The 14,281-nt window shown below is 44.6% G+C and overlaps 2 protein-coding genes across 3 annotated transcripts in view; one reads left to right on the forward strand and one right to left on the reverse strand.

Moving 5' to 3' along the window:
- The first annotated feature begins 1,087 nt into the window (after nt 1–1,087).
- ap5z1 (adaptor related protein complex 5 zeta 1 subunit) lies at nt 1,088–8,895 on the forward strand. 2 transcript variants are annotated; one of them, XM_022757015.1, is made up of 18 exons: nt 1,088–1,172; nt 1,659–1,796; nt 2,277–2,457; nt 2,686–2,836; nt 3,266–3,378; nt 3,470–3,644; nt 3,820–3,873; nt 5,045–5,185; nt 5,338–5,375; nt 5,763–5,925; nt 6,336–6,514; nt 6,623–6,765; nt 6,854–6,972; nt 7,535–7,662; nt 7,776–7,873; nt 7,975–8,107; nt 8,272–8,486; nt 8,579–8,895. In XM_022757015.1, exons 1-18 carry the CDS (start codon nt 1,132–1,134, stop codon nt 8,829–8,831), a joined length of 2,463 nt encoding a protein of 820 aa, XP_022612736.1. In that variant the 5' UTR covers nt 1,088–1,131; the 3' UTR covers nt 8,832–8,895. The 2 variants fall into 2 exon arrangements, with proteins under 2 accessions (XP_022612736.1, XP_022612737.1); XM_022757016.1 differs by lacking the exon at nt 3,820–3,873.
- An 83-nt stretch (nt 8,896–8,978) lies between these two features.
- LOC111230323 (monocyte to macrophage differentiation factor 2-like) overlaps nt 8,979–14,281 on the reverse strand; it is an 11,846-nt gene continuing 6,543 nt past the window's right edge. The window contains exons 3-7 of the mRNA XM_022757017.1: nt 14,002–14,162; nt 11,953–12,027; nt 11,775–11,876; nt 11,517–11,586; nt 8,979–10,758 (exon numbers count right to left, since the gene is read on the reverse strand). Of these exons, the coding sequence (XP_022612738.1) occupies nt 10,558–10,758; nt 11,517–11,586; nt 11,775–11,876; nt 11,953–12,027; nt 14,002–14,162 (609 nt within the window). The 3' untranslated portion in view covers nt 8,979–10,557. The remainder of the gene's footprint in view (nt 10,759–11,516; nt 11,587–11,774; nt 11,877–11,952; nt 12,028–14,001; nt 14,163–14,281) is intronic.

Below are 14,281 nucleotides of genomic sequence, written 5' to 3' on the forward strand. Positions count from 1 at the left end.
CAGCTGAGAGAGAGAGAGAGAGAGAGACCGCTGGCAATCACAGGAACAACCAGAGAGGAGACATGGACCAATGACTTACTCCTGTGACTCTGAGGCAAAGTCTCAGCTGGTGAGTGACAGTCTGTGGGCGTGTGTCTGAAGATGAAATGATAAGTAACGAAGACCTGGATCCTCCCTAAACTACTAAACTACTATGTTTTATATTTTGAGATGGACCGCTAGAAGCCTGACAGCTAATGGACAAGAACTTAAGAGATTCATATAAAGAGGCATTTAAACAAACACCTGAATTAACATGTATATGAGAAACATGCTGACACCTAGTTTAGACTGTAGTCGCAGGACACGTAAGAGAAAGAGCAGACAGTCGACAGAAATGGAGGTGGGACGAGCAACATTAGCCAAGTTGGGAAATCAGTGTCAAAGAGAATTTATTAAAAAACAAAAATAGAAAGTGTTTTTATTGAAGTATGGAGGAGGGAAACTCTCAGTAGAGGCTGTAGAAGCGATGATGCCAGTGGACAGAATACATGAAGCATTTCACTTGCTTTTAAACTTTAATTATTTGTGTGGTCTCCCTTGTTTTGAGCTGGTTCAAGACAAAAACGAGGGCTCGTCCAGGATTTAAACCTCCCGCAATGAACTCTCACATGAACCAGCTCAAAATTCATAACAAAACAAGGGAGACCACACAAGTAATTAAAGTATATCAGATGTGAGGTGAGTGTATGAATGTGTGGAAGTGTAAAACATGTAATCGATAAAAACATAAAATAAAGATAAACCACAATGAAAGAGGGTCCTCCTCCTCCAGTCCTCTATATAACCTTCAGGAGAAGTGGCTCAGGTGAGGCTCTACCCTCCTGACACACCTCCAACACCATGACCTCTAAACAGGAAGTTAAAAAAGAGAGAAAAATCACTAGACAACCCTCCAAAAAAAGCGTATATAGATATCTGCCAGGAAAAAGAAGCAGAAGCAGAAGAAGAAGCAGAAGCGGAAGAAGCAGAAGCAGAAGCGGAACTAAAGTCGTGTCATGTGATTTCAGTCAGGACCCGATCAAGGACCGGACTGTTTACCTTCCGCTGCAGACCGGGGCAGCGGAGTGATGTCCCTCTCCCTCTCTCAGGATGTACTCTCACGGTTCAGAGAGTTTAATTAAACAAGCCAGGTAAGAAAACGGAGAGGAAGAAGTTTCTCCGCCGCCTTCAGCTCCTCTCTTCGATTTGTTTACACCGTTTTATCAGCATTTCCTCGGCTAAGCTAACGAGGCTAAAGCCCGCTAGCCTGTCAAACCGTTACCGCGCGTTGAAGTTACTTTATTCTAACAGTCCTCTGTCACAGGTGGGAAAGCAGCTAATAACTGATCTCCCTAACACACCTGTTGTATTTTACCTGTGTATTTACAATATAAAATGTCAAAAAGCCTTCAGTTTATCGCAGTTTACCCAGAGAGAAACGAGCTAACTCTAACCGGCGATATTGGTTTTGTTTGTTACTTTAAACTGGTAAACAGCCAAAGGTGTTCGTGATTGATCAAATATGGGCTTGATTTAATGTTGTGTCAGTCGATCGGGTGGTAAAATGTTAATAAGCAATGAGTCAAAGGGCTTTGCAGAGACCAAACCAACAGGTGCACTGTGTGTCACTGTTTCAGGGAGATTCAGGAGTCTGAGCTGCAGAAGTTTTACAGCAGATTGGTGAAGCTGCTCCAAGGGAAGGAGTTCGGCCATGAGACGATCGACTCCCTGCAGAGGCTGCACCTCATCCTCTCTGCCACCAAGTACACCAGGACGTAAGAGCTGCTCCAGCCTGCACCTCCAGCCACTGTCCATTCACACTCATGTTTAATCTGCACATTTCAGGCTTGTTCTCAACCAACCTCCTCCTTTCCTCCTCACCCTCTCTCTCTTCCTCTCTATAAACTCCCATGACTGTCGGTGGTTCCACGGCGGAGCCACAACCCCTCAGCCGCTCAGTCAATAACCTTTCCATCTGGGTTGTGTGTTTTTTCAGCACTGCACATCACAGCCTCCTCTCAGTGTCACACTTCTTATAATAAACTATCAACATCTTGACTATGATAAAAAAACTTTCAAAGAGCCCTGGAGTGTTTTTGCCCTGAGAGATTTAAAAAAAGAAAAGAAAGAAAGTAGATTACTTTTGTCGTTTTCTGCTCCAAACTGTTTGATATCCTGTCTGAACTTTAACGTTTAACCTCTCTGCCTTTGTGCAGCCGACACCCGTCTCATGTCTCCTCTGTCACTGACCAAAGGTTACCCGCAGAGCTGCAGAAGAGACTTTTATCTCTCCTCTCCTCGCCGGTGGAGCAGCTTCAGGTGCTGAGCTCGGCCGTGCTCAGAGAGACTCTGCCCCTCCCTGGTCAGGAACTGAACTACAACCAAGACAACATCAGTCAGCTCAACAGCTACGCCGCTGCCCTGCTGCTCTCACAGGTGTCCAACCTTCATCCTCATTATTCGGAGACATGTGTTACATCATGCTGCAACACTTACCTTAGACAGCGTGGTGTGCATTTTGTGAAAATCCTTCTCTGAGGAAAGAGGAACAGCGCTATTAAGCTTCACTGGTTCCAGCACAAAGTGACACGCTGAAGGAGCTTGTTGTGTTTTCAGATCTAAACTTAAACGCCATCTTTCTCTCACACACTGTGACCCCTACAGGCCGGATCCAGGGCCGAGCTGTCGTCACTATGCACTCAGCTCCTTCGCAGCCTGGAGAGCCGTCAGTCAGAGGCGCCGGCTCATTCGCTCACACACACGCTGCCGATCCTCAACACCGTCCTCACACACAGCCCCGAGTGCCTCTCTGAAGGTAGGCCGACAAATCAGACAAACGTTTTCCAGCACATTTAAATCAGTCATCAAGCGATTGTCCGGCCTTTTCACACCACTCCTATCTCTCCACCTGACTTAATAAGATAAGAGAAGTTAAAATAAACCTTTATTGATCCCACACCGAGGAAATTCACTTGTTACTGCAGCACAGGAAACGAGGTAGAAGGAAATAAACAAGTTTAACAATAGAATAAAGTAGAAAATGAACAACTCAACCATGAATAAGAAGGTATGTACAAAAGCAAAGATATTTACAAAGGTATTTACATAATGTGCAAACAGAGAAATAAGTGATAGCGTTCACATTAAAACCAAGTGTAGAAAACATTGAAATATATTGCATTATTCAGCATTTTTAAAAACTGCACAGCGTTACTTGCATCCAGTTATTGTGTACTTTCTGCAGATCACCTGACCCTCCTGAGCAAAAAGCTTGTTGATTGGCTGCGTTATGCGAGCATCACGCAGGGAGGCGGGGCTTCCTCTGGAGGATTCTTCACAGGGCCCAGGTCACGTCAGGTAAGAAGCGATCTTCACTGAGATGTGACACCAGAACTGTAAAGACGGCTCAGAGTTTTTTCGACCGTGCTGTTTGGTGTGTGTGTCTCAGCCGGCGCCGATCGCGGAGCTGGACGGGACGGTGTCCGGGGATTTCTTCACTGTGCTGTGTGTGGGCCAAGGCTTCACTGACGACCAGTGGATGAATGTTTATTCCTTTTCCATGCTGCGCCACTGGCTTCTCACCTACCACTCGGTTTCCAGCGGCAACATCGCAGCTGATACTGGTATGACTCTGATACAAACCACAACCTTTTGCCTTCTCGTGCGAGAGAAGCTCATTAATGTGTGTCACAGCTGCAGAGTACATACAAGGAACATCAGCCTCAGAGAATGAGCCGCGAAGGCTGAAATGAATTCATGTCACTCGTGTCACCTGATCTGTGTTTTCATCATCTCCAGCAAACAGGCTGCAGCTCAGCCTCTCCCTCTCACACTCCCACTCCTTTTCCAATGGTAAGATATGTCAGTATGTGGACCTTCCCTGCATGCACATGACGGCCTTAACTCCTACACCTCGGGGGGGGGGGGGCAGGTCAACTCACAGCACCTGATTATGATCATGATTCACAGAATAACGACTTTTGATTTAACAAATAATTTCTAACCAGAGATCTGTGACTTGGTAACTTCACTCTCACTGCTGTCTGTGCTTTTCGCCTTCAATTCAATCTTCTCATGACTTTGGAAACATGATTTAATCACGGATACTACTACACTAAACATACTACATGTTGCATGTGGTGTGTTGCAGAGGTGTAGGAAACCTTCTTTTTCTCTCTTTCCTCTTGACTTCCTTGATTGGATGATTGTGATCTTCAGATTATTCTCTATACTGTATGTAATCCATGTAAATATGTGGATTTTAACTGTTGTGAAATAGCTCATTGTGATGTGGGTCTTGTTGCACTCCACACTTGGGTGAACGGCTTCGGGAAGTTTCGCTCTCAAACATTTCTAACAGTCACTCAAATAGCGGGTTCATTTTAAGGCTTTAATTCAAAGGTGCTCTGTGGAGTTTGTGTTTCATTCACTGTTACTCACCAAACATCGTGTGGATCCTCGAGGACAAACAACCCTGTTGAATCTTCGTCTTTCCTCCTAAAACCCGGCGTTTTTTTACGACCAGTGTTACTTCCTGACAGTCTTCCTCTGCATTGCTGCATTTCTCGGTGCCTTACCGCCAACTGTTGATCGGTGGAATAGTGTGAAACATTGGGAGGAGTTTGCGAGCTTGTGCACGTGTCCCCCGCTCTTAGAAACACTGCTCCACAGGGTACCTTTAAGAAAACAGAGGAAATCAAAGTTAACATCTGTCATTATTCTATAAATCTCTTTCCCATGTTTCCCTGCTGCACAATACTTTGTTTTTTAAGCAGTAGTAAAGTAGCGTTGATGAAGCTAACTGTGACACTAAACCTGACGTTTCTCTTCATCAACATTGCAGCAGTAGTTCACTGTTTCTTCCTGTAAATCAAGACATCCAATAATTACATTTTCCGTAATAAAAAAACCAACTAACAGGCTGCTGATGGCTGTTCACGTGGGCTTTGATTATCTTCAGCCGTAATTTGTTTGAGGAGGTTTTTGAATCGTGACTCCTCATTCCTGACCTCTCGTGTCGCAGATGACCGGTCGGAGGTGGACGGATCGGTGGTTTCCATGGTTTCAGCAACGTCCTCCTCCAGCCGGTTGCTGCCTCCGAAGGAGCGTCTGAGGGAGAAGGCTTTCCAGTACTGCCTACGCCTCATCGAACAGAGCGACCGCAGTGAGTGTGTGTGTGTGTGTGTGTGTGTGTGTGTGTGTGTGTGTGTGTGTTAGATGATGAAAAAGTCATTTACGTAGGTGTTTATGCAGATTTTGAATCAATAACTTAAGCATGCGATAAGTTTGTGATGTGTCCTCTTGTCTTTGTCTCAGAGGCACATAAAAGGACGGACACAGAGCTGCAGAAAGCGGTGAGCCCATGTCTCAGACATGCAAACAGTACAGTCACACACTCCGCAGGGTTGTGTAGCAGAGTGGTTCAGTGTCTGCTTCGTCCTCCCGTCCCGTCCCCTCTGTGTTTATGGCACTGAGCACGTGATTATCTGCTCAGTGTCTTCTGCTAACGTCCAGGACATCGGCTGTAATAACAGTGAACATCAGATTTATGATTATTAAGGAAGAACACAGCAGCTCATTTCTGTTGCTATGCTATTAATCTTTCACACCTACACACAGAACAGACGGATACTCATGAAGGAAATCACTAACAAAAAGAAATACTCAGTAAAAACTAAAGAACCAGATGAGATAAAACTAGACTGGTGTCCTTATTGTGTCTGTCCCATTTCCTCTCCTAGTGTCTGGTGGAGGCGGTGTGTATCCTGGACTGTGTGTGTGTGGAGGACGCCTCGCTGGTCTACCGAACGTTCCCGTGCGTCAAGGCGCTCTTTGGTCGGCTCAGCTCAGACCTGACGTTTGCCAGAGTCCTGCTGCCCATCGCACAGTTCTACCTCAACCATGGTGTGTGTCTGTGTGTGTGTGTCTGTGTGTGTCTGTGTGTGTCTGTGTGTGTGTGTGTGTGTGTGTGTGTGTGTGTGTGTCTGTCTGTCTGTCTGTCTGTCTGTCTGTCCTCTCTTTCTCCAGATCACATGTACATACTGTAATAAGTTTGTTCAGACAGTGAATAATCACAAGACAAATGGAGCTAAAATAAAACACAGTAATGTTTAAGTAATGTTTTCTAACATACAGACAATTCCTTTAACCATGTACTAACCCTTGGCCTATCTATGTACATGTTTCCATGACAGTGCTGTCATCTGTTTTACATTAGATTCTTTGGGGTAACGACCTAATAATAAGAAACATTTCTGTTCAGTTCCTTGTTTCATGTTAAAATGTTGCTGAACTGTGTTTGTGAACCTGTTCAGGTGAGTTGGCAGCAGTGGACTGCGACGGCGTGTGGAGGCTGGTGTTTGGTCGGTTTCCTGCCGAGCTGTTCAGCGACCCCTTCCTGGCTCACGAGCTTCTACGCTTCCTCCGGCTGAACCTGGACAGCCTGCGGCTCCGAGTCCCGCAGTACGCCCGCTCCTTCCCGAACCTGCTGAAGGTCTTTTTTAATATTCAACACATACCTGCTGTGAACTAGTGAGGAATACATGTAACACAAGGTGTGTGAGGCGCAGGATCTCTGCTTACACTCCCTGTGTGTCTGCAGTTCTTGGCGTGGGACAGTCCGGCCGTGGTGGATGACTTTGTGGATCTGCTGCCCTCTCTGGTGACCGCTGAAACTGCAGTGGAGCTGCTGCACACACTGCTGGACCTGCCCTGTCTCTCTGCCACACTGGTGTTGCAGCTCAGGTACACACACACACACACACACACACCTACACCTACACACATCTTCTACCAACATCTCACTGGTTGTGTGTGTGTGTGTGTGTTGCAGGTTAACGTGCACGCCCATCTCTGAGCCATGCGGACGCGGCCTCCTCTCATTGGACGCATTTCGAAGCACTTCTTTCAGAGGACTTTTCCTCTACCTGCTTCGAGTGGAGGCAGGGTCAGGTAACCATAGTAACACATTTGAAAGGAATACTTGGCTCCAAGAGGAGAGAGCTTAATCAGTCCAGTTTAACTTCCTGTTACAGTAAGAATTGATTTCAAGCTCCTCCTCCTCGCACACAACGCCTCGTTAACCAATTAACTGAAATTAATGATTTATTATTTTATTCATTATTTTTTTCTCATTTTACATTAATGTTTTTAATGTTTTTCATTTAAGATCAACATGTTTATTTTTTGTCTTTTCATGTGAATCACTTGGTGCTTGTCTTTTTTTTTGTTGTTGTAAATCAGTTTGTGCTTATTTCTTATATAAAAGGGACAAATAAAGTTTAATTTTATTATTATTGGAGCTTATCATAAAGAAAGGCAGTATGGAAACAGCTTGTCTGTTTATTCCACAGTGAATATTTATATATTATATAACCTGTTGCCACAGATTACAGTCGTCTTCTCAGGAAGTGTTGACCGTGCTCATCGTGGTCATTCTGGCAGATTGACCTCTGGCTTTTATTTTGGTAACACGGCTGGTGAAATCATTGTGCTTTTCTTTCTCCCTCCACAGGTGACACGATCGACAGACTGAGCACGCTCCACGAGATGCTGGCCGAGGCGGCTGATTGGCCGAGAGTTATTCAGTGCGCGCAGACCGTCCCTGTGATGTTGCACATCTTTTTCAACACGGTCGTCGCGGTGAAGAGATTTAAATGTTCTTTACAAATTCATCACAAATGCAGCGACCGGACACGGAAGTGCAGGATGTTTAGTGTCAGTTTCTATAAACTGGATCGTGTCTGTGTTTGTAGGTCGCTGACCAGAAGCTTTTAGCCCATTTGATTCTGGTGATGCTGGAGAGAAGCAGCCTGCTCCTCAGCCTCCCCGCATACATCAAAGAGATACACAGGTATTCACCCTCACACACACCTGAGCGTCGCTCTGCTGCTGGGAGGCTTTGTGTTAGTCTCCTCACTCGCTCTCTCGCTCTCTCTCTCTCTGTTTCTTCAGGGTGTTCAGCTGCCACCTGCTGAGGCTGTGTAAGCTCCACCCCTCTCTGGTAGTGGATCAGTCTCACGAGCTGCTGGAGTTTGCTGGAAGCACAGCCAACGTCTACAGCAAAGAGGAAATCTACACACACGTGGTAATGAAACTCTGTGTGTGTGTGTGTGTGTGTGTGTGTGTGTGTGTGTGTGTGTGTGTGTGTGTGTGTGTGTTGGATCCTGTGTATTACTGAAACGTGGTTAAAACAAGAGAATATGTTAAAAACCTGACGCCATAATAATGCTGAACTCGCGTGGCTCTCAGGTGTGGGTGCTGGGAGAGTACCTCTCTGTGTCATGTGACTCTCGCTGCTCTGTGAGGCTCATCACTTCCTGTTTCGAGGCGTTGGAGGCCGTGCTGTTTGAGATAACTTCATCTGCCCCGCCCCCCGGAGCGGCTTCCCCTGCCCCTAGAGTCGTCACCACTCTGATGAGCGCTCTGGCTAAGCTGGCGTCGCGGTCACATGACCTCATCCCCAGGTGAGCGACAGGCAAACACGTCAGTTTTACTTCCTGCTCTCACTCACACACACGTCTGTAAGGTGCTGTGTCTGTGTGTTTGTCCGTGGCAGGGTGTCTCTGTTCCTCTCCAAGCTAAGAACAGTAACCAGAGGGGGGTCAGTGGCCTGGTGCTCAGACGAGGAGGATCTTGTTGCCATAGTAACACGAGGGGAGGAGTTGTGGTCGCTGCTGAAGACCCCCGGTGTGGCTCAGAGTGTATTGACCCCGCCTCCACACGTCACCACACCACAGTGGCACCGAGACACCAACGTGTCCATGCCACTGCAACTGCGAACCCTCACCAGCCTCACACACTCGCAGTGACACACACACACACACACACACACACACACACACACACACAGAGTCATGTGACACACATCCTAATGAACCTTGTTTGATTTTGCACATTATTTTTGTAAATAAATGTTTGTTTGAAACGTGATTCACAGAATACACAGATCCTCTACGTGTAATAGAGTGTCTCTTCTTTAATACAGTGATTTCACAGACATACAATTTTACAAAATAGATCATCTGATTTACAAAAAACAAAAACAAAACTGAAATGCTCCACTTCCTGAGTAAGTGCTCTGTTTTCTAAAAGTTAAAACAGAATTTCTTTTCTCTACTAAAGGTTAGGAAAGACCTGAAAGTGTGACCTATGAAGTGCTGGATTAAGTATAAAAATCAAAACTGTGAAAATAAAAATGGAAAATTTGCATATATACTCGACATGTATTTAAAGTGTTATTTCTGTCATATTCAGGAAATTCTAGGGAAGTCGTCACTGCTGTTAATAGAAAAGTGCTTCAGGATAAGAGTGCATCACTTCAACAAAACAACGGCCAATCGTGGTCGTCTGAACGAGATCATCGGTGCGATCAACGTTTGACCCAGAATACAGTCGTCAGTGTGACATTATGATGAACTTTTCATCTTTAAATCACGTTACAGTAAAGCATCACAATCGATTTTGTGTGATTCACGATAAATATAAATCACAACGAGGCCAGTTCCACTAATCAGTCGACCTCGTCCTGACAGAGAGACGGTCAGTCAGTCTGTTTCAGGGTGTTAGTTAATTCATATCACACAGATATTACATGGTCAGCAGATTACGTTCTGTAGTCTTTGATCACCTAAGACCAGTACAGCAAAGATGCTGCACAGTTTACAGTTTAAATGCCCTCAGAGGAAGAAGCTATATACTGGCCTGAAACTGGAACGTAAAATAAAGTCAGTTCCACTATTTAGACCCGGCTAGTTAGCACCACTATTGAGGAATGTGTGTCCGGTAGGTTTTGGCACATCACTTCAGATGTTCAGGAAAGCTGAGGAAGTGATGTCACAGACAATATGTTGTCAGTTCACTTACAGAAGTTTAAAGGAACAGTTTGACATTTTTCAGGAAATACTCTTTATTTGCTTTCTTGTAAAGAGTTAGATGAGAAGATCAATACCACACGTATGTACATATGTGAAGTAAATATGAAAGCTAGTAGCATTGTAGCTTAGCTTAGCACAGCAGCAGTAACTTGCCTGACAACAAGACAGATTAAACAACTGAGCTGTAACTTTAATTCTTTGGTCAGGTCAAAGCCAGGTCAGCTTGTTCACCCCTGTTTACGGATTCTGTGCTAAGCTAAATTAAGCTAAGCTAACCGGCTGCTGGCTGTAGCTTCTTAATTAGCGTACACACGTGTGAGAGTGGTATCGATCTGAACACCAAGGAAACGCATAAACATATTTCCCAAAATGCCAAACTGTTCCTTTAACTCAACATTGGTCATTTAAACTTCCTGGTACACTCACTGTAGTTTCACACCCGCAGCCGTTTCTCACTTTCTCTACAGATTGGCGTCCGTGCAGCGACCAGTATAACCAGTACAGACTGGTGTGATGAGCTGTATAGTATCATCATACCGTATTATCAGTCATCACACGTCCGGCTTCAGTGAGCCGTTTCCAAAACACAGTGATCTCATGAGTGAATTACGCTTTTCTTGGGTCATGTGACTCAGTGTGGAGTCATGTGATCTCCGGCTGGTCACCTGGCCGTCTGCAGCAGCGGCCCAGGTAAGTACAGGTACCTCCAGATGGCGTAATAGTGAATTCCTGCTCCGGCGGCAACGAAAAGATGCCAGATGGCGTGAGCGAACGGGACGAGGCCGTCACTCTTAAAGAAGACCACGCCCACTACGTAGAAGACACCTCCCACTGCCAGTTCACACACACCTGTGCGCTCCACCTGTAACACACCAGGAGAACCTCTAATTAAAGAGTTGGCCGAGGAAAGAAAACATTTTTTAGTCAAACATTTTAACTAAATTAATTTTCAAAGTGTTTGTGTAAAACTTTCTTTTAGTTTCTATGGTCACAGTGACCTCGACCTTTGACCTTTGACACCAGACTCCATCCTTGAGTCCAAGTGAACGCTTCTGCCAAATTTGAAGAATGTCCCTCGAGGTGTTACTGAGATATCACGTTCACAAAGCCAAAACCGTGTTTTGTGAGGTCACTGTGACTTTGACCTTTGACCCTCAAAGTCTAATCGGCTCATCCTTGAGTCCTACTGAAAGTTTGTTCCAAATATGAAGAAGTTCCGTCACAGCAGAAAAGAGAAATCTATTTGTAGCCATATCCTGATTGGCTATTCTGATTGATTGATTTGTAGCAGTGTCCTGATTGGTCAAATTTAGCTGTGCTCTGATTGGTCGGTTTGTAGTTCTGATGCACCTACACTTAGTTCTTTGACTCAAACAGCTGACCAGCGTAGTGACACGGTAGTTCAGTGGTTCACAAACTAGCTCCAGATGAAAATGCTTTTTGATTTTTAGATAAAAGACGTGAAAATATTCAAAATAAAGTGTTTATGGCCTTTTTTTTATTAACTGGCTAAAACAAGTGTTTTCTGGTTTGGTTCTTTAGATTCTGTCTGGTTTCCACACAGCAGCAGGAAGCCGGCTGATGGCTGTGACTGTGATTGTGACTGTGCTTTGTTCTCACCATGGACAGGATGACCAAAGCAGGAACAGCCCCCATGGCCACGTATCCCACCAGCTCCACCAGCTTGTACCTGCAGGTAGAAAAGTGGGACATGAACAGATAATACCTCCAGTTCTCTGTGTAATTGTTTCTGCTTCAAACAGCGGGTCCGGCGTTTGCTGTAAACACTCGAGTGGACCGGGGGGGGAGTTTGGTTTCAGGGTTAATTGTGTTAAAGCGGAGGGAACAGAGCAGAGAGACGGAGGGAGACTGTGTTACCTCTCATGGAAGAAGAAGACGTACATGGATCCTACACAAGCCATGACCCAGATCAGCCAGCGCATGTGGCACGCCCAGGGGCCCAGCTCCCTCAGCATCAACCTGGAGAAACACATCGTCGTTATTCATCATTATTCAGACGCCTTATTATTATTTCCCCTGAAATCACATGACCCACCAGGGCGAGTAGGAGGCGGCGATGAAGAAGTAGATGGCTATTCTGTCACACATGTGGAAACGCTGCTCCAGCTTCCTACACAGACAAAGAGACAGAACCGCTCGTTTAGGAAAAATCATCATCTGTTAATCATCTGTAACTCCTGAAATATGAAGAGTCCCAGACTGTGAAAATATAATCAGACAGGTTTTTTAGAAGGAGAAATCTAGTCTCCTGACCACGTCCTTTAACACAGTGTTTGTTTTGTCTTTTTGGACCATCATGTGTGTGAAAGGCCAGAGGAGGAGCTGGAAGAAGCATTTCTTTTCATTTCTCAGTTAAATCTGCTCGTGTCCTAATAATAATCACTCAAACTCAAAGAGCTCAGGGTTATGCAAGACTTAAACTTATTTGTTTTGTCCTGTTATTACGTGGGAAAACAATTTAACTTGATTTAATTGTTGATGATTTGACGCCCAGTCTGGATTTTCCAGTTCTTCAAAGCTGGTTTAAAAGTTATCTGGAGCTTCTGTTGTCGTAAAAACAAGCACAAGTACAGACTGGATCATGAGCATGAGCCCATGTATGAACTGACTGTCGGTCCCTTTAATTACAGGTATGATGGAAAGTGTTAGAGATCAGCCAGGATAGTTTTCACAGTTAAGAATTAAAAACCTGCACTTCAACAAAATAGAATAAAAGGGGGAATTAAAAATAAACGAAGAAAAATGTAACGTGTGAACAAAAGGACGTGACTCAGCTAATTCAGGCTAACATGCAGTTATCAGGATGAAGTAATCCTGTTGATTCTCACTCAGCTGTTTGAGGATAGATTTGTTAATCCTGGAGGAAGTTATTGTGAATAAAACAAAGTTAACACTCAGATCGTGTGATTGCAGTTATGTGGTAACTGTACGGTACGGTACACACCACCAGCGACTCAGGATACTTCGACATGTGGGCCGGAGGAGTCGGGAATTGAACCACCGGGCTGCCGATCAGTGGACGACCCCTTCTACCCTACTGAGCAGCGGCTTATACAGGGGGTAAGTGAGTTGCAATAAATTCATGGTACTGAGTCTCATTTTCTGTTCTCCTGCTGTTTCTGATGTTCTGTAGTTCCACACTGAGCTGCAGTGTGTTCCCACACCTCCACCTCGGAGAAACAATCAGGTTTTACTGTCAGTTAAACCTACTCTGAAAATGAAACTTGACTCAAATCTCTCAAAAGACAGTTTTAATCACATTAACAATTTTCAGCTAAGTGAGCTCCATTTATCTGTTAACCCTCTGGAGTCCATTTTGATTATTTTTTTTTATGCATTCATATCCGTCACACACATTTTAAACCGTCCCTATAGCCCACATGCACTGGTGGTCCTTTTCTCAGCACAAGCTCTGTAACTGCTAGGAGCCCAAATATATATGAAATATAACACAGGTGCCTGTGAAAACCTTCGTATCTTTAGTCGTAATCAATAGAAATATTATTATAGAGAAGCTCAAAGTTGTAAAGACTGTTTTACTATACTATTACTACTATACACACTAATATAGCAGAAATATGTAAGAAATAAAACTGATACAGTCTATTTTAACAGTCTGAATCCTTTAGTTGACTTTATGTTTTCTTGCTCACAGTATTTCAAAACCCTTTGGGATTGGTTATTAGTTATTACCTTTATTTAGTAGTATATTTTATCATGTATTAATACAGGTAACTCTCATTATCTGATGATGTGTTAAACCAAGAACGTAGAACTTTATGAGATGAAAATGTGTTCTATTGTGTTCTATGAGGAACGCGACAGGAAGGTTTTAATGTGAGTGTGTTTGACTCTCTCCGTATGAGAGTGACCTGTTTTCAGAGAGTGTGAATCGAAGATGATGTGAAATATTTTCATCACCACGCCACATCTGTTGTTTGGTCTCTGGCCTTCTGGCTCTGTCATAATTAGCAAAGTGTATGTCTGAGTGTGATGTGAATGTCTACACAGAAGGACACCCATGCACATCTGCTAAATCCCTACCAGCGTTTTCTGCTATGCACACACACACACACACACAGACCGGAGGTGGCTGATTTTCCATGCAGCGGTGTGGAAGAGTGTTGAGGTGACGAACAAGCCAGTGAGCCCGCTCCCATAGAGCCAGGCGGCAACGCGATGCCATTGGTCCACAGACAAGAAGTAGAGCACCGACCCGCCCACCAGGCTAGGAAGGATCCACAACTGGAGAGGATCAGAAAAACACAGAGCCATGGTCTGACATCATTGTCTTTTCCTCACAGTACACACACACACACACACATTTTCTAAGATATTTTCCCAGATATTTTAAAGGTTTAGTC

Source organism: Seriola dumerili, unplaced genomic scaffold, assembly GCF_002260705.1.
Source record: "Seriola dumerili isolate Sdu_G_001 unplaced genomic scaffold, Sdu_1.0 BDQW01000262.1, whole genome shotgun sequence".
Lineage (NCBI taxonomy): Eukaryota > Metazoa > Chordata > Actinopteri > Carangiformes > Carangidae > Seriola > Seriola dumerili.

Bases quoted from the DNA above. Each gene is read 5' to 3' on its own strand.
- ap5z1 (XM_022757015.1), top strand. From the start codon at position 1,132: ATGTACTCTCACGGTTCAGAGAGTTTAATTAAACAAGCCAG. The intron at 6,766-6,853 runs GTACACACACAC...TGTGTGTTGCAG, and splicing joins ACACTGGTGTTGCAGCTCAG to GTTAACGTGCACGCCCATCT. The intron at 7,874-7,974 runs GTATTCACCCTC...CTGTTTCTTCAG, and splicing joins TACATCAAAGAGATACACAG to GGTGTTCAGCTGCCACCTGC.